The sequence below is a fragment of the Equus asinus genome, chromosome 9 (assembly GCF_041296235.1).
Source record: "Equus asinus isolate D_3611 breed Donkey chromosome 9, EquAss-T2T_v2, whole genome shotgun sequence".
Classification (NCBI taxonomy): domain Eukaryota; kingdom Metazoa; phylum Chordata; class Mammalia; order Perissodactyla; family Equidae; genus Equus; species Equus asinus.
In genome coordinates this window covers 77,709,285-77,728,657 of record NC_091798.1, presented here as the reverse complement: position 1 = coordinate 77,728,657, position 19,373 = coordinate 77,709,285, and the positions used below count along the sequence as shown (strand labels likewise).

Below are 19,373 nucleotides of genomic sequence, written 5' to 3'. Positions count from 1 at the left end.
TCATTTGAGGCTGGCCCAGTGGCTGAGTGGTTAAGTTTGCGCGCTCCGCTGCAGGCAGCCCAGTGTTTCGTTGGTTCAAATCCTGGGCGCGGACATGGCACTGCTCATCAGACCACGCTGAGGCAGCGTCTCACATGCCGCAACTAGAAGGACCCACAACGAAGAATATACAACTATGTACCGGGGGGCTTTGGGGAGAAAAAGGAAAAAATAAAATCTTTAAAAAAAAAATAAAGATCATTTGTTTCTTCTATTAATTAAATAAAAAAAACCCTGAATCTTTAACGCAAAAATTATAACAAGGCATTGTGTGGTTTTAGTGTATATGGGTTTAAAATATATGGTTATAATAACATAAAGGACAGGAGGATAAATGGTATCATAATGTCGTAAACTCCTTACATTGTATATGAAATTGTACAATATTAACTCTAAGTAGACTATGATAAGGATGCATAGATTAATCCCTAGAGCAACTATTAAAAAGTAATTCAAAAAGGCATACTAAAAGGATGTTACAGTAATTAAAATAAAATACAAAAAACATAATTCAAAAGAAGGCAGAAAAGGAGAAACAGAAGAACAAAAACACTGGACAAATAGAAAACAAATAACATAATGGTAGAAATAAATACAATCATCATAATTACCTGACCTTTAAATGGGCCAGTCACTCCATTTAAAACTGAAATTAAAAAGACTACAACACAAATGTTAGTGAGTATCTGCAGCAACTCAACTAGAACTCGTATATTACTCACATGAGTGTAAAATGGTGCAATCGCTTTTGCAAACTGGCAGTTTTATACGTATATGTTTTATACATCTACCTCATGACTCAGCACTGTTGCTACTAGCTATTGATTCAATAGAAAACAAATGTCGACAAAAAGGCACATAAGAAAGTGTTCACAGAAGCTTTATTCACAATAGCCAAAAATTGGATAAAGCCCAGATGTCTATCAAAGGGAGAATGGATACACAAATTGTGATATATTCATAAAATGGATACTACTTGGTAATTAAAAGGAATAAACTATGATTCACGTAACAACTTGGATGAATTTCAAATACATTATGTTAGGTTATAGAAGACAAACACAAAAGAGTATATGCCATTTATGTGAAGATTAAGAACAGGCGACAAAAAAAATCTATGGAGATAGAAATAAGAAGAGAGGCTGCAAGGGTGAGGTGGGGAGAGCAAGGAGAAGTGACTGGAAGGAAGTAAGAAAAAAATTTTGGAAGTGATGGAAATGTTCAATATTTTTTTAGGGTAGTGGTTGCAATGGGTATACATTTTTCAAAATTCAACAATTTGTACACTGAAGATATCATTTAATGATATGTAAAATTTATATTTAAAAAATAAAACTAAATATATTTCAAGATATGCTTCATATGAAATATAATAATAAACTTACTATACTTGATATACAAATATAATAATATCCAATTTTATATCACTGAATAAAATTTATTGCCCTAAGGACATATTTTTTCAACTCTGTGTAAAATCATTGGCCTACCCAGGGATTAAACCATCTTGAAACTACTAGCAACTAAGCTAATCGGTCTATACCAGTCCTTCTCATTCTTTCATAGTCCTCAATGATTTAAAATTTAGCAAAAGAATACGTCTATAATAACTGGATGGTGTTTGGTAATTCCACCTCAGAAAGATGAGCTCATCTACTAAATTGCAGAGACCAGTCTAAAATTACCACTGACGAGATTACAAAGTCACCTTATTTGCTTATAAGATGTTGACATTCTGATCACGTATCCTTGGTGACTCTCCACGTAGGGAAGGTGTCAGATCAACATGGTGTTATGCTCAACATTCACAGGTAACAGACAGTTCTGGTCCTTATGAACTTGTTAATGATAAAGACAGTACAAGAGCACTTTATCACTAACGGATTTGCAAAGCTTCCAGAGAATGTTAAAAATTATAGTCCCAAAAGGACAGTTCAGTAAAAATTCACCAACCCTTTTTATTACATAGACTACTAATATGAGTCATTACATCCCAAGGCAGCAGAACTAATGGGCATATAATAATAATTTAAGCTCTACGACATTTTAACAAAATATATGACAATGAAGTAACAAAAACAGGCAATGTACCTAATGTTTTCCAAGAATGAAATGGTTATTTTTTATTTGAACTGATTCAAACAGTATTTGAAGGTCAAATCTGGTGCCCAACTGTCCTCACTCAAAAGAAGTTTTAAATAACTCCTAAGTAATTGGAGGATCCTGGTCTGATAGGGCTAAATAAATTAACGTTCTTCATTTTTCTCCTCATTTTAGAAGAGGAAATGGGAAGAAGTAGTTCCATCATTGGCTTCTCCTCCAAGTTGAAATGTTTACTACATTGGTTTAAAATCACTGATTTAAACTACTTATTAATAATTGGGATAATAATTTTCAGTAACATTATGTTTCAGTAACATAAAGTAAATTCTACTATCTATTAGGGCACAATTTCTCACATGGAAAAATGATCCGAATTTCTGTGACCTTTTGTTATAATAACAGTTGCTGTCAGAGTTAGGAAAAAATTACATTGAAGAATTTTTAGGAAATTGGTTGAACACATTTAGGAAAATTATCAGATCAACCGTACATTTCCAACGATTTTACACACATTTTATTGTGAGGATGCTGCTCTCTGTCTGTTGGTAGGGAGTTAGCATAATGATTACTGCATTTACTGGTTAACTCATTCAATAGTCAACCCTTCCTACAGTTTACTCCATGGAACTGTGGCTTTGTGAGATGTCAACAGCTGTTGATTCAAGGTTCTGTTTCAAATTTGGGAACTTACTGCAGTTTTCTCACAGGGTTCAATGTGCTACTGTGCACTGTGACACGCAGCAGGGAGGACTGCAATGTGTGCCATCTCCCAAACATATTCGACCAATGAGTTTCTCCCGGGGCAGTTTTGTGGACTTTTATTTCACAAAACACACTTTGGAAAATTTCAGTCTAGAAGTAACATAGATGTGAACTAGACTTGTAGCAGGTTGAAAAAAAGGAGAGAACAAAAGTGAGAAAGAGGAATTATTGCTTAAGTCACTTATTTCTCAGCGCTAGTTTCCTTAAATGTAAAATGCTATGCACTAGCTGTGATTTTGAGCAAGTTCTTTGATCGTTTTTTTAATCTGTAAAAATGGGCTTAATAGCAAGTTGGTGATGAGAACAAAAGTCGATGTATGTGAAGTGCAAGTAGAATGCCTGGCACACAGTCCTGCTTGCAAAATGAGAGTGACTATTATTATCTGAATATTATGGTACAACTTATATGAAGTAGATGCTTTATTTTGGAAAGAGAAGAAGAAGAAGACGACTTTGATTCCCATCCTAGCCAATTCTCGTACTTTCATAATATTAATTTCCAAGTGAAGGATTCTGAGAAGACCTGCTCATAAGAAGCGTGCATCCATTTACTGAACCTGGCACTTAGATTTGACCAAGGAACACGTCAATCATTGGAGTATCTTGGCACTATTGATTCCACAGAAAAATACAGTTTTTTGTATAGCACTTGATACCTTCTGTTTTATCTTTACATGTATTATTAGATTCTATCCTTATAACAAACCATGAAGTTGGTAAGGCAGAAACCATTATCTTTAAATCAGAGACGTGGAAACTGAGGTCTCGAGAGGTTAAATTATGAAGTACCCAAAGTCACAGAATTGGCAAGTGGCAGTGTCTGGACTCAAACTCACGTTTTTGGCTTTAGTGTCAGTATGTTGAGTATCTGAATGAAAGAGTGACTCAGATGGGGGCCCCTGATTTTGCCTTTTAAAATAATTTAGTTCAGTTCAGTAAACATTTATTGACTTGCTCCTATAAGCTTGCACCGTGATAGGTGTGAGGATACAAAAATGAATGAGACATTTTTGTCTTTGTCCCTGAAAAGCTTATAATCTAGCGGTATTTAGAAAACCAGAAAACAGAAAAGAAAAAAAGAAAACTATTGCTTCTGAGTAGTTTTCTAAGGCAGCGACCTTTGTGAAATGCTTAATGGCATCCAGCTCTCCAGAGGCCACCAGAAGAGAGTTGTGGTGACCAGAGCAAGGGCTTTGTGTAAGAGTGGAAATTTGAAGAACTTCTTCTCTGGTGAAGCCTGTGGTCCTTTCTATGCTCTCTCACAGTCACTATTATACCACACAGCAAAATGGAGAACGCTGTGGAAGCATTAGTTATGGTTTCTAAAACTCTTCTGCTTCAAATACCTTCCCTTCTTTTTGTCTATACTTTTTCTCAACAAATCACAGAAATGTACTTTCTACTTTAGAATGCTGAGTTGTGGGAACACCACATAAAAAATGTATTTTCCTCTCTTTGATATCTTTGTATTTCTATCGTTCTGTCCTCATTCCTTTAAGCATGCTCATGTTTTACCAAATTTACCACTTATCTTGACTACCTATTGAACTGTTAATGCCTGTTTGTTCACAGAATTACTTGAATACACTCTTGGCAAAAGAACCCTCCATTTTTTAAAAAAATCAAATCCCTCCTTGACGACGGGCAAAACTTTTATTGCTGTTTAGAAACTTTCCTTTTCAAAATCGTTGACTGGTTTTCTGACTGAATCTGAGATCCACTTTTCCGCTGCTAAAAGACACTGTTGATTACTTTCTCTCTGACACGTTAGCCACAGCTTCAGAGTCACAATTCTATCAGCTCTCTCAGGACTTCCTTTTGTGTCTGCTTCCTCTTGAAAACATCTATTTGCAGCTGTAGTGTAGTGGAAAGCACACCGGACTTGCAGACATAACCCTCGGTGAGACATCTAGTTCTAACACTTTCTAGCGTTCTGGCTCTGTGCCAATCATCTCGCTGAGCCTCAGTTTCTTCATGTATAAAATGGAGATAACAAGAGTATCTATTTTACATCACTATTCTCGAGGCCTCTGTGAGATGATACATGTGAAAGTATTTTATACATTCTAAAGCACATCCAAATGGAAATATTAATTGCCAGTTTCAGATATATGTGATTTTTGCGTTCTTTACTCTCTAGATACAGTCCCTCTAAGAGCTTGTTTTTTAGTTCATAGCATCATTTGCATATAAATAACCATGTATACATATAAAGTGGAAACTGGCTTGAACCAATTTACAGGACAGCTTTACAGTTATAATATACCAGTAATGACAAACTGAATGCTTTGCCTCATATCCATCCATTTCCCTCACTTTTTTCACTGTGTTCAGTGACTCTATCATTCTAAGTATTTGAGTCTTTAAACCTGGTATCACTTTCAAATATTCCCTATTTAATGACTATAGTGAACACGTGTAATCTTTTTGCTGCCCAGCATCTGAGTCCCCTTTCACGCCTTAGGGAATACCATCATAAGGAAGTGGTGGGGGGAGCAGGTGGGAAGCTTCACCTTTCGCAACCAGTTAGCAATGCACAAGGGAAGGAGCGAGAAATATGGTTAGACTAGTGTATTTCCATCACTTCTCCAGGAGAAAACAATTCCATCAGTGATGTTATATTGCTCTGCGGTACAAAGAGAGCACATTGTTTGCAAGTGGTTCAATGAAGGGCAGTAACAGTAGCAGATGTAGGTAGCCTCAAAATGTGAAAAAAATTAGCTAAAGGAGAACCACCACTCCCTCCTTTCCTGCCCAGTCACTCTCCAACTCATTGTACTGTTAAACGTTTGCTAATATTAACTTACTAGCATCTGAAATCATTTATTTGTTTGGTTCTTTATTTACTAGCTTGTTTTTTTGGCTTATATGTTAATTGTCCATCTGCTCTGACTACAATGTAAGTTTCTTCAGGGCGAAAACTTTGCTACGTCTGCTGCTGTATCTCATCCCAGTGCTCAGAACAGTAGCTGACACACAGCAGGCAGGCAATAAACATTGTTGACTGACTGACTGACTGACTGACTGACTGGTAAAGTCTTCTGAAACAGCGGGAGCTCAGGAAATGTTGAGTTGAATTAAAAATGAAATACAGACATTTTCTGAGATAAGTGCTTAGCTTCAAATGTTATGTTTTCTGGAGAAAGGAATATACTATTATGAAAAAATAAAAAAATTCTGAAATTCTTTAAATGCTTTTCAAAAAACATAGGTGCTAAGTTCCAAATAATAAAAATGACAAGATAATGCATGTTTTGCTTCTAACCTGCTGATAAGCCTGTTATTCTCAGTAACCCAATCATTTGAGTAAAATGATCATAAAAAAATATGATTGTTAAAAGCTTCTGGAAATACAAAAAACATAATTTTAACTTTGTATTTGGTTAAAAACTGAATTCAATGCTACTCTCTGGCTTTTGTATTAATAAGACTCTCACTTAAAAGAGCTATTTCTAGTTCAGAGAAATAATTTTAAGAAGTCATGTACTATTCACATTTATTTTGGAAAAGTACAGAAAAAGAAGAAATAAAACACTGTTCATTATTTTGATTTTTAACATATTTTCACATTTAAATAGATTTTAAAAGAAACAAACACAGATGTATCATTCTACACATTTTTCTTTTGTTTCCTCCCAAAAAGGAAATATCAACGCTACCCACAACACTATATGGCAGAGTTTGTGAAATTTCTTCAGGGATGCAGCTGTAGGCCCTTGCATAATCACTCACATGGTAAAAAAACCCAACCCCCCACCCAAAACCTTTAATTTGGGGGTAACCCTGTTTTCAATAAGACTTACGAGGGCTCTATGTTTGGTTAGTTAAAGCTTCTTAAGGTCAGGGTCTTAATGCCATTTACCATAAAGTACAATCCAGAACAAGGCAGGTGTGTCTCGACATGTCTTGGATCCCTTCCTGTATTCTCAAGGATGAGCCCTGTGTCTTGTTTTTTTCATTTTTTATGCTGTCCCCACCTCCGGCGAGGGGTTAGTTGCCTACTACCTGCATAAGTCACGCCTCAGTAAGGGTGAACTGCGGGTATGGAAGCTGAGCTTCTATAAAAGGTGTGACTTCCATACGTCAGAGAGAAGGCTGAGAACTGGATATAGGAGTAAGTTACACACTCCAATATCTGTAGATCTGAGATAAGATTAATGGAATATCAGTATCATAGAAACCGTGGCCTTTTCCAGACCCCAGATAATAGTAGCAACTCCCAACCAATCTGCATCCTTTAGAATTTGTTGAGAGTCTGCTACTATTCTCGGAAGGACTGTGCTAGCAGTCGGAAAACGGATCCAGCTACTGTTGGCAAGATCAATGACTGGGCCCCTAACCACCTATGAAAGAAGCTGGACAGTAAGTTCCCCTGGGCCTTCCTGTCTTTCTTCTAGATGTGTCACATTTGATCTTTCATGACATGTCTTCTACTTTGTCAGCAATCAACAGAAAATATATAAGACAAATGGATATGACGATTACTTCCCAGTTTAGAGATGTTAAATAATGAAAAAATTTAGTACCTTGTAGTCTAAGTACAAAGCTGTCCTGAAGAATACAGGTTGTGGGATAACCTTAAAAGAGCAAAGTTCATTTTGGCCAAACACTTCCTGAGTGCCTTGTATACGCCAGATACTGATGGGCAGTGGGAATATAAAGAACAACAAGACACAGGGCTCATCCTTGAGGATACAGTGCTAATGTCCTCTTGGAAGGGATCCAAGACACACCTGCCCTATTCCTCATTGCACTTTATGGTAAATGGCATTAAAATGAAATTTCAATGTCATATGAGAAGTTATATTTAGATACATAAATTCTACCTATAATGAAAATGACATTGCATTCCAAACTGTCCAATTTAACTGACAGACTATTTTGACCACATTGTACTGTCAGCAAAGTAAACTAACATAGAGACCCTTCTGCTAAAAACAATAGTAACTACACATTTGCCACATAATGTGTACTGTTTTCTTTACAATAATGCTTCTTATTTTGTCATATATTTTTAGTAAGTAAATGGCTACTATTTACATTAGAGAAGTATGAGAATATGTATAACTTTTTCTCTGTGAAGGCTGAGTGTCCTTCTATCTGATTTTAAGTTAGGCCTCTTCATGTTTCTAACGGAATGCCACTGTAGTACAGCTTGTCTGGTACCTCTCTTAGTCAATAACACAAAATACGGCCACTTAAGCCTCTCATCAGAGAACTTAGCCTTGAATTCTCTAACATTCAACTCCTGACAAAAATGTGTTTGAGACAATGATATTTAAGAGATACATTTAAGGCACATTTAAATTATCCATTTTCTAGATTTTTCCGTCTTTGGTTATAGTAAAGTTACAGTACATCATGATAAAAATTAATGTGGTCTCCTATATGAGTCTCATCACTGAGTCATGATTCACTGCTATATTATGGGCTTTTATTTTGTTTCATTTTATTTTTTTCTCCTCTCCCTCCTTACCGGCTTTTATTAATTATCAATAAAACAGTTAACAAGGGGCCAGCCTGGTGGTGCAGCGGTAAGTTCGCACATTCAGCTTCGGCAGCCCAGGGTTTGCCTGTTCGGATGCCAGGTGCAGATCTATGCACCACTTGCCAAGCCATGCTGTGGCAGGCATCCCACATATAAAGTAGAGGAAGATGGGCACGGATGTTAGCTCAGGGCCAGTCTTCCTCAGTAAAAAAGAGGAGGACTAGTGGTGGCTATTAGCTCAGGGCTAATCTTCCTCAAAAAAAAAAGTTAACAATATTGGAAAGAGACATTAAGCAAACAATTCCATTTACTATTGCATCAAAAAGAATCAAATACTTAGGAATAAATTTAACCAAGGAGGTAAAAGATCTATACATTGAAAACTTTAAGACGTTGATGAAAGAAATTAAAGAAGAGACAAGTAAATGGAAAGATATTTCGTACTCATGGACTGGAAGAACTAATACTGTCAAAATGCCCACACTATTCAAAGCAACCTACACAGTCAACGCAATCCTAGCAAAATTCCAACGGCATTTTTCACAAAAATAGAACAAACAATACTAAAATTTGTATGGAATCATGAAAGACTCCAAAGAGCTAAAGTGATTCTGAGAAAGATGAACAAAGCTTTCACCACGCAGGCAGGCATGATGCTCCCTGATTTTAAACTATACTACAAAACTGTAGCAATCAAAAAAATATGATGTTGGCATAAAAACAGTCAAATAGATCAATGGAACAGAATAGAGAGCCCAGAAATAAATCCATGCATATATGGTCAAAAGATTTTCAAGAAAGAAGCTAAGAATATGCAAGGGGGAAAGGACAGTCTCTTCAGTAAATGCTGTTGGGAAAACTGGATAGCTATATCCAAAAGAATGAAACGCTTCTCCTATCTTACACCATACACAAAAATCAACTCACAATTGATTGAAAAGTTGAACGTAAGACCTGAAACTATAAAACTTCTAGGAAAAAATATATGGGGGTAAATTCCTTGACATCAGTCTTAGCAATGATTTCTGGGATTTGACACCAACAAAAGCAAAAGGTAACAAGAGCAAAAATAAACAAGTGTGACTACATTAAAGTAAAAAGCATCTGCAAAGCAAAGGAAACCATCAACAAAATGAACAGGCAACCTATGGAATGGGAGAAAACATTTGTAAATCATTTATCTGACAAGGAGTTAATATCCATAATATATAAAGAGCTCGCAAAACTCAGTAAAACAAAAAACAAAAAAAGAATATGATTAAAAAAAGGGCAGAGGAACTGAACAGACATTTTTCCAAAGAAGACATACAAAGGATCAATAGGAACATGAAAAGTGATCATCATCACTAATCATCCGTGAAATGCAAATCAAAACCACAATGAGATACCACCTCACATGTGTTAGAATGGTTATTATCAGAAAGACAGGAGATGGCCAAGTGCTGACCAGGATGTGGAGAAAAGGGAACCCTTGTGCACTGTTGGTGGGAATGAAAATTGGTGTAGCCATTATATAAAACTGTATGGAAGGTCCTCAAGAAACTAAAAGTAGAACTACCAAATGATCCAGCAATTCGAATTATGGGCATATATCCAAAAGAAATGAAAACAGAGGGCTGCCCATTGGCATAGTGGTTAAGTTTCTATGCTCTGCTTTGGCAGCCCAGGGTTCATGGGTTCGGATCCTGGGTGTGGACCTACACTGCTCATCAAGCCATGCTGTGGTGGTGTCCCATATATGAAATAGAGGAAGACTGGCACAGATGTTAGCTCAGGGCGATCTTTCTCACAAAAAAAAAAGAAAGAAAAAAGGATATCAAAGAAATCATTGTGGCATTTTTCACAATAGCCAAGATATGGAAATAACCTAAGAGCCAGTCAATGGATGAATGCATAAAGAAGATGTACTGTATACACACACACACACACACACACACACACACACACACACACACTGGAATATCATTTAGCCATGAGAAAGAAGGAAATCCTGCCTTTTGGGAGAACACGGATGGACCTTGAAGGCATTATGCTAAGTGAAATAAGACAGACAAGGACAAATACTGCCTGGTATCACTTATATGTGGAATTCACAAAAAGTCAAACACATAAAAACAGAGAAGAAAAGTAGTTGCCAGAGGCTGGGGTGGAAAGTGGGGGAAATAGGGAGAGGTTGCTAAAAAGGCACAAACTTTCAGCTATAGGGTGAATAAGATCTGAGGATCTAATGTATAACATAGTGACTAGAGCTGATAACACTGTATTATGTAATTGAAATTTGCTAAGAGAGTAGAACTTAAAATTCTCATCCCCCCAAAAGGATAAATATTTAAGGTGATATGTTAATTAACTAGATGGGAAGAATCTTTTCATTATGTATATGTATATTAAATCATCATCCTATACATTTAAAATATCTTACAATTTTATTTGTCAATTATATTCAATAAAGCTGAAAAAAACAAAAATAAAACGCAAAAAAAAATCAACAGTGTAAGGAAGGCTAGCTGCATTTTATATTATACTTTCATTGAAGACATGGCCCATTATGTTAGTCAGTGCTTCTTGGATAAGAATACATGTGATTTCATTTCATTTAGTTTCAAGCATTTTTTTCCAGGAGCTGGGGACACGTGGTTAACAAGACAGATGTGGTCACTGACTTCAAGGAATTTATAATCTAATGGGGGATAGTAGACACTAAACAAATAATTTCACAAATAACTGCTTGTTTACAAGTAAATAATATGTGACGATTTCTTTGGTATTTATTGTAGAAAAATATCTTTTCAGATGAGTGTCCATGCTCTTGCTTTACAAGTGAGGAAGACAGTGTCAGTTACTATTTCCTTTTTTGCCACAACTATAGGGAAGCTACAGATACATTTTATGCTAAATTAATGTAATTATCATATCATAGGCTGATGGATAATTATCTTTATCTCTAAACAGGTTCTGATCTTATAAAAAATCTTTATGGTAACTATTATGTCCTACATGTTTTATTTCCTGCAGGCTGACCAAGGAAATAGAGAGGAACAGGATACGGGGAGGGGACTAAGATATACAGCATAAATAAAAACAACTATGTCTTCTTGAAGCTTTATTTCACAGTTACATTTGAAAATCAGAATTGTTCTATATATCCACTGTTGTACAAGACAGTATAAAATCATTTTAGAAGTTCCAACTTGGAGTTGTTTCTAAAACCTGTGATGCTACAAAAAAAAAAAAAAGGGGGGGGATCTCAATTGCCTTTAGCCCCATGACAGAAACAAGGTACTGATTTCATGGAAGTACCATAGAACATATTATGTTAAAAAAAATCAGCATTTCATAATCTTCGAAACTCTGCAGTACTTTAATGGTACTTCTAATAGTGCCTAACACTTGGAAGGATTCCACAGTTTGGCTCCTATAAAGTGGTTTTTGACAGCAAATGTGCAGGAACCAGAATCTATACTGAAATTTGAATCTGAGCCACTTAGACATCATGATGTTGCCCAAATGTGAAGTGGTTTCCATTGGCAATACCATAATATCTTCTCACTGAAGCATGAAACTGAGTTTGGGGGATATTTAGCTACCAAAAGAAGCAGACATTATCTAAGTCTTGATCAGACAGAAAAAAATTTGAAAAAGACTTGCTGGCATTCATTCAGTGGAAAACGAAGACATGAAGAAGCCAAATAAAGTTAACAGCTCTAAAGAGAGGCTAGAAATTGTGGTGCTCTAGAGCCTTTATCATCACTGCCATGCTCACCGATGCCAATAAACATTTATTGAGCTCTCACCAGTGTGCAAAGCACAATGACAGGGGCTTTAGTTATAAGGGTCTTGGAGGTCATGAACTTTATATATTATGCCTCCTTTAATTCCTTGTGCCTGGCACAGGGTTCTGAAGATAGCAGATATTCAGTAAATATGTATGGATTGTACGATTGGGAATGCAAGGGGCTTACAGTCTAATTGGGGGATAGGATAGAGGTGACTTCCTTGCCAGTAGAGGTTTTTATCTTAATCCCTTTATACTGTTTCTTTCTAGCACAGTGTCTAGCACATAACAGGTATTTAAAAATAGCAAGTTAATCAATAATATGCAAATAATTTTATAGATAACATTTATTGAGCACTTACTGTGCTTTAGATGCATTATCACATTGAATTCTTACAACATGGAAGTATTGTTATTGCCCTCATTTTAGAGATGACACAGCTCAAGTTTACAGGGGTTAAGTAACTTGTGTAGCTACCTTGATAGTAACTCGTAGAGGCAGGATTTGAACCTGGGCAGTCTGACTGCAGTTCACACTCTTCACTATCATACTGTACATATAACACAGAGAAACAATATTGTCAGGTGGCATGTTAAGGGGCCGCTGAATGGCAGAGATAGGAAGTCCTCTAACGTTAGAATAACAAACGGTTACTGAGGACTGGGAAGTAGTAACAGCTTTATGAAGAAAGTGGTTTTGAGGTAGGTTTTGAAAGAAGAGTAGGAATAGTTAAGTTCTGAGGAAGCAAGAAGATATGTGAACAAAAGAGTGGCTAGAAATGCTTATAATGGATTCGGAGATCAGAGGCGGACTTGTTTGGATAGAATGCAAGTTCATGTAGGACAGTAGTAGAAAATCAAATTAGAGACTTAGCAGGAACAAGAGAGTGAAGGACTTAAGAGTTTGGATTTCATTCTTGAGGCAGAAAGGAAGCCAACAAAGTTTTTTTCATAGAGAAAGGTGTGAAAAGCTGCTTTTAAGGAAGATGTGTAAGATATAATAGGAGACGAGAGCTTAGAGATCATGAGACCAGTTAGGTCTAGGTGAAAAAGACCTGGACTAAGGTGGTGGCGCTGGGAACGGAGAAGAAATTACAGATAAAAGGGAAAGAAAAAAACCAACAAAACATCACTGCTTTGATGATGGAGAGAGGGATGAGTCAGTATCTGGGTGACAGAGACTGATAATATCACTGTCAGAAATAGGGACATTTGGGAAGGAGAGTTGGGTTTTGGAAGATTACTAAACTTAACATTTGAAACATCTGATTCCTATAGGTTTAAGCCACTTACTAATAAAATAACTTAACAAATATTTAGACACTATTATAAGCCAGGAACTGGGCCAGGTACAAGTGACAGAATGGTGAACAGGGAAGATATGGTCCCTATTTTCACAGACCTTAGAGTTTATGAGAGAAGAGAGGCATTAAAAAAGTAATTACAATAACGTTGATGAGTTTTATGATGGTGGTGAAACAGAGAGTATTATGGGAGCATATGGTAAGAGCATATACGGAGTCTAATCTGGGACTTCCTTGAGGAAGTGACATTTAAGCAATGGGTCATGTTAATACTTTCGTGCCCCACGTCAGGGATGGTGATTTGTTTACCACAGGTTATTTACCAGAGACATAATCATTATATCTCCTCACCAACCACCCCTTCTAGTGAAACTATATTACATATAGATCTGTTTCAAGGGACATCAGTAGGGGGCATCTTTGTACCACATGACCGTGTACCTCCCGTCCACAGCTGATTGAGCCAGGGATGGACACCGATCTAAGTCCAGCCAATTCATAGGACCACCACCTATGGTCTGAAGCAAAGAGATGAGAAAAAACTAATTTTCTGAAAAATCTGAATGGAAGAAACCAAGAGATTTGTGGAGGATTGCTGCTGAAATAAAGTCAGAACTGGAAGGATCTAAAGGCCATCAATCTGCTAAAGTTCTGAGTGGGCAGAAAGAGTACGTAAGAGGAAGAAGCTGGTCAATATATAGTGAGTAGAGGAATTACAGAGATTCTTCTAGAGAAATATCATATGTCTCATGAGAGACAAGTGGCAAGAGTAGCTGTTTGTACAGCAATGTTAATTGTCCATGATTTTCCAATCACAAGATGACGAGTACCCTCACAATAACCCATACTGGATTCATTTCACATTAGAGCCACATGATAAAGTCTAAATGGCTTAAATTAAAATTTCAGTATAGAGCTCAGTTCTTATATATTTTCTGTAAGAATCTTCTTTAAGAGACAAACTATAAATTCAGTCCAAGTGAGCTGAGAGGGTCTCTCTTGCTTGTAGACAAAAGGGCTTAATTAAAACACATTATCCCCTCGTGACTAAAAGTAAACTAAAAAGGAGATACTGTATTGAGTTCAGCTACCAGGGTAAATAAATTATTATATATAAAAACAAATCTGTTTGCTACCTTTAAATGTCTTTAATTGTCATAATTATAGCATGCCTATCTCAACACAGATGCATGTGATATATTCTTAGGAAAATTCCCACAACTGTTGATACTTATACTCAAGTGTTATATTTGTATGCTGTATACCATACACATATACATGAAATATATTTATACACACCTAACGAATGTCCTTAGCAAGACATCAATTATACAAATGTACAAACAAAATTATACGACTCTCTCACAATTCTGCACGCATGCCAGGAGCCTTGAGATGGTGATCTCTGATATAATTACTGTCTCTTCTCCCGCAGCCTCCTGAGTGCATTGCTGGGTAGATTGATGGGATTAGGCAAGTCTGCTCTTGGTAACTTCATCTGTCTTTTGAGTTTTACCCATACTCTCTTATTCTGTCAGCCAACCTCCTCTATTTTCAACCATTATTTCTCCAGTACCTCTCCTGGTTGAAACCAAGCTATAAACAACTGTAGTCAATCAAGTGATAAAGCAGTCAGGTTATCTGTGCCAGTTTTTACAGGCTAAAACATATGAACCTTTCTATAAAGTTACTATTTGGGACTAAGAATAAGGCAGCTGAGGCAGCACTGCCTTTCCACTGAAAGGAAAGCTACAAGTTTTTCCTTTTCTTTTTGGGCTAAGCTCAGTGAATTACTTCAGCCTAGGAGGAGATGAGAAACAAAATTAGGAGAAAATGAGAAAATAAGCGATTTTAACTATTCAGGGGAAAGGGATAAGTAGGTTGAATATAGTCATCTCTCTCCTGTTCCATGCAAAGGATGCTGTGGGATGGACAGTGCAGGGAAATACTCGTCTAAGAGCATTTATGACAATGGAATGGGACTGTCCTCTTTCTAAAACTCAGTTGGGCTTCAGTGGTGGGAAGTGGAGCAGATAGTGCAAGGAGAAGGAAGAGGAGATCACCCGACTGTTCAGACCTCGGTGACAATGAACTAAAGGTAATTTACATGTGGTTAATTACAAGTACACTCTACTGGAAATAAACAGTGGGTTGTTTTCCTAATGGAACATCAAAAGGTGCAATGAAAAATTATACCTTTTTCATTGTCTAAATGAAAGGAACTGGTTTCCAGACACAATTTCTTCAACAGCAAAGAAAACTTTCTGAAAGAAATTAAGATAGTAGTCTATAATCTAACTGCATTATTTAAAACTTATTTAATTTTACTATAATAAGAGGAAAGCTTACCAAAGGGTCATGAATTAACAGTGTTCTGATAAACATCAATTTAGAAAGGGAGGTATTATAAAATATATTCTCTTGGTTTCTAACATACTTTAAAAAATAATATGGATCATAATGTGATGATATATAAATAAATGTATAATATGAATTATACAAATAAATGAAAGTTGCAGAAATAGATATCTCAGCTCTACTATTGTGACACATATTATAAGACCTTGATAAAAAAGTAGATTGAAGTCATCATATCATTTTGGGATTTATTAATGCATTTCTTAGTGTCATGTGTACATATACAGGAATTTATCTTATAAATTCAGATTGGCCATATATCTAAAGAGTTGATTTGATGTACTAAAACAAACTACACCTCTGTTTACTTCTTTTAATAGTGAAGTTAATAACAAATGTATGCTAAGTAATTTTACTTTAAAAAAAACTGAGTCACAGATAAATAGATTTTTGCAACTTATGTAACTATCTAATTTCTGCACAGTGCCTAGAAGCTGCTACACACACCCCCAAACAGCATTTTACACCTACATTGATTAATAAGAGATGTCACTAAGGTATTACCCATGGTTCACAACAAACTTGGACAACAACCAAGTTTGAATAAACAAAAACACGAGGTAGAAGAAAGAGAAGGAGAAAGACTGGAGCCAGAAACATCGATGGCAGAAGCATAAAGATACCAGTCCTACCTTCAAGCAAACCCAAACCAATTTTTATTATTGAGAATATGAGCTGACAGAATAAACAGGGGCCAGGTACCTGGTGTCCTATTACTATAGACGCAGCTTCCATGTTAGAGTTTATTTCACATAGAAAACTGCAAATAAATAACGATAAGCCATCATAGCGTGTCTGATAATCTGTGACAACAATTCTAATGCTGTCATTGTAGCCACAGGAGAAACCTGCACGTACGGAGCCCTGACCCACCGAGCCTTTTATCTGCATGTGTACTCTCCACAGGCCAAGCAAGTAAAGGCCAAACGATAATTTACACATGAATCAACTTTCTTTGCAGCATAGGCACCAGAGACGTTTCTTTTCTCTGTTCCTGAGAGAAAGGCAGCCAGGTCTAAGCTTGTCTCACTAGAAATCATGCAAGTGAAACAGTGATTTGCAGGAAAATGGCAGATCAGCAAAGGGAAGCTGTTCTGAGTGCGTGATAAAAATGGCAGCCACAAAGGACTAGATGAATATTTAGTTTGAAAACAGGCCTGACAGGAACAATGAGTCTTTATCCTATTCAAAACAGGTAGTGTCATACAAACTGAAACGGAGATACAATCCTGATAGAAGATTACACAAGATACCTGGGTGGGTATCTTTAAAGACTTCAACCTTCATTTGAATAAACATAGACTTATGGAGCCTTTGCATCTAGATCTGATTCAGAGTACATACAGTTACTTCACATGGATGACATACGGAGGGCATATTGCCCACTTTGATAATGAGAAATAAATTAGTCAGGATGATTAAAAAAAGGCTTGTTCATGAAAAACTGGGTACACATTTTATACCATGGAACTTGTAAAGAAAAAAAATGTATACAATGTATTTTTTCTTGACCCAGACCCTTCGGTGACCTCTTAGGTCAACTTTCACAAATTAAACTATCAAAATATTGCTATTGCCTTTCTTATAGGAACATATAATGAACAATACTTGTCCTGGCTCATTTAACAACGGAATGGAGACTTACTATTAAATTTGTGTTAATAGGCCATTCCAAAGATGATTATGTAATCTTCTAACAAATGACAGGTACTAACTAAATCAATAAAATTCATTTTTATTCCCTTATTACCACTTCTACAGCTTTGTGTTTGCCACATTCCATCTGTTTCCTGGAATGCCCACCTTCTTACTCAACAATGCATATCCCTGATTTTCTTTAAATTTGGTCCAAAACTCACTGTTCAGGACCCTTTACCTTAAAGCTCCAGTTTTGGCGTGGTGCTTAGATAGAGAAGACCATCAGTAAATGCTGCTAACTATGGACACGGACTCTCAATGCACAAGGATAGGCCAAAATCTTTAAAAATAGTTTTATTTATGAGTTGTAAATATAAGAAATTTGGCATAATTTGTGGTTCATAAAGGGAAATTTTGAATTTTTATTCCTTTAAGAGTCCAGAAATGGATCTGAAAACTCATACCACAATCCATATTCTAAGACAATTCCAAAAATAATAAGAGTTATGGGATTAAGCCATACCAGTTCTTGGTGATGAGTTGCATACATCAGAAATTCTGGCAGTGAACAAGTTTCTCCTACTACTTAATTGCTTCTCTTTACCTTTCATAGTCTGAGTTTTTTAACCCTTTCAACTGCTTCCCTAACTTCTTTTCTCCTTCTTCTATCTTCCTCCTTTAGGTTGGAACCCTCTTTTGCCCTACCTCTCTTCTCAATTACCTATTCATTTCCCTACCTTCTCGCTGTTCAGTAGTTTTCAAAGACAAAATTAGCATTTTCCTTAAATTGTAAGCTCCTAATGGGTAAGAATCATACCTACCATTTCCACATATCTACAACCTCTTATAGTGCCTAAGGTAGTGTGAGTCATTTAGAATATTCTTAAGAACTCTCAACAAACTGGGTATAATGGGAATGTACTTCAACATAATTAAGGCCATATATGACAAGCCCACAGCTAACATCATACTCAATGGTGAAACACTGAAACCTTTTCCTCTAAGACTAGGAACAAGACAAGGATGCCCACTCTCACCACGTCTAGTCAATGAGCATTGGAAGTCCTAGTCAGAGCAAGTAGGCAAGAAAAAGAAATAAAAGGCATCTGGAAAGAAAGAAGTAAAACTGTCTGTATTTTCAGATGACATGATATTATATATGGAAACTCTGAAGACTCCACCAAAAAACTATTAGAACTAAATAACAAATTCAGTAAAGTTGCAGGATACAAAATTAATATACAAAAATCAACTGAATTTATATACACTAACGACAAACTGTCAGAGAAATGAAGAAAACAATCTCATTTACAATAGCATCAAAAAGAATAAAATACTTAGGAATAAATTTAACCAGAGAGGCAACAGATCTACACACTAAAAACTATGAGACACCAATGAAAGAAACTGAAGATGACACAAATAAATAGAAAAATATTCTGTGTGCATGGATTGGAAGAATTTCTATTGTTAAAATGTCCATGCTACCCAAAGCAATCTAGAGATTCAAAGTAATCCCTAGCAAAATTCCAATGGCATTTTTCACAGAAATGGAACAAACAATCCTAAAATTTGTATGGAATCACAAAAGCCTGAAAAGCCACAGAAATCTTAAAAAAGAAGAACAAAGCTGGAGGCATCATACTTCTTGATTTCAAACTATATCACAAAACTATAGTAATTAAAACAGCATGGTATTGGGATAAAAACAGACATGTAGACAAATGAAACAAAATAGAGAGCCCAGAAACAAACTCATGTATACATGGTCAATTAACTTTTGACAAAGGAGCCAAGAATATACAATGGGGAAAGGACAGTCTCTTCAATAAATGGTGTTGGGAAA

General features: G+C 36.2%; 1 protein-coding gene across 10 annotated transcripts in view; it reads right to left on the bottom strand.

The window, feature by feature from the left end:
- The window catches only part of ARB2A (ARB2 cotranscriptional regulator A), a 381,926-nt gene that overhangs the window by 21,098 nt on the left and 341,455 nt on the right, over positions 1–19,373 (bottom strand). Inside the window, exon 10 of one of the 10 annotated variants that reach the window (XM_044780008.2) lies at positions 15,701–15,735. The exons of the other annotated variants lie outside the window; for them this stretch is intronic. Within the exon in view, the coding sequence (XP_044635943.2) occupies positions 15,716–15,735 (20 nt within the window). The 3' untranslated portion in view covers positions 15,701–15,715. Of the gene's footprint in view, positions 1–15,700; positions 15,736–19,373 lie in introns of those variants that run through there. 10 annotated transcript variants of the gene reach the window in all.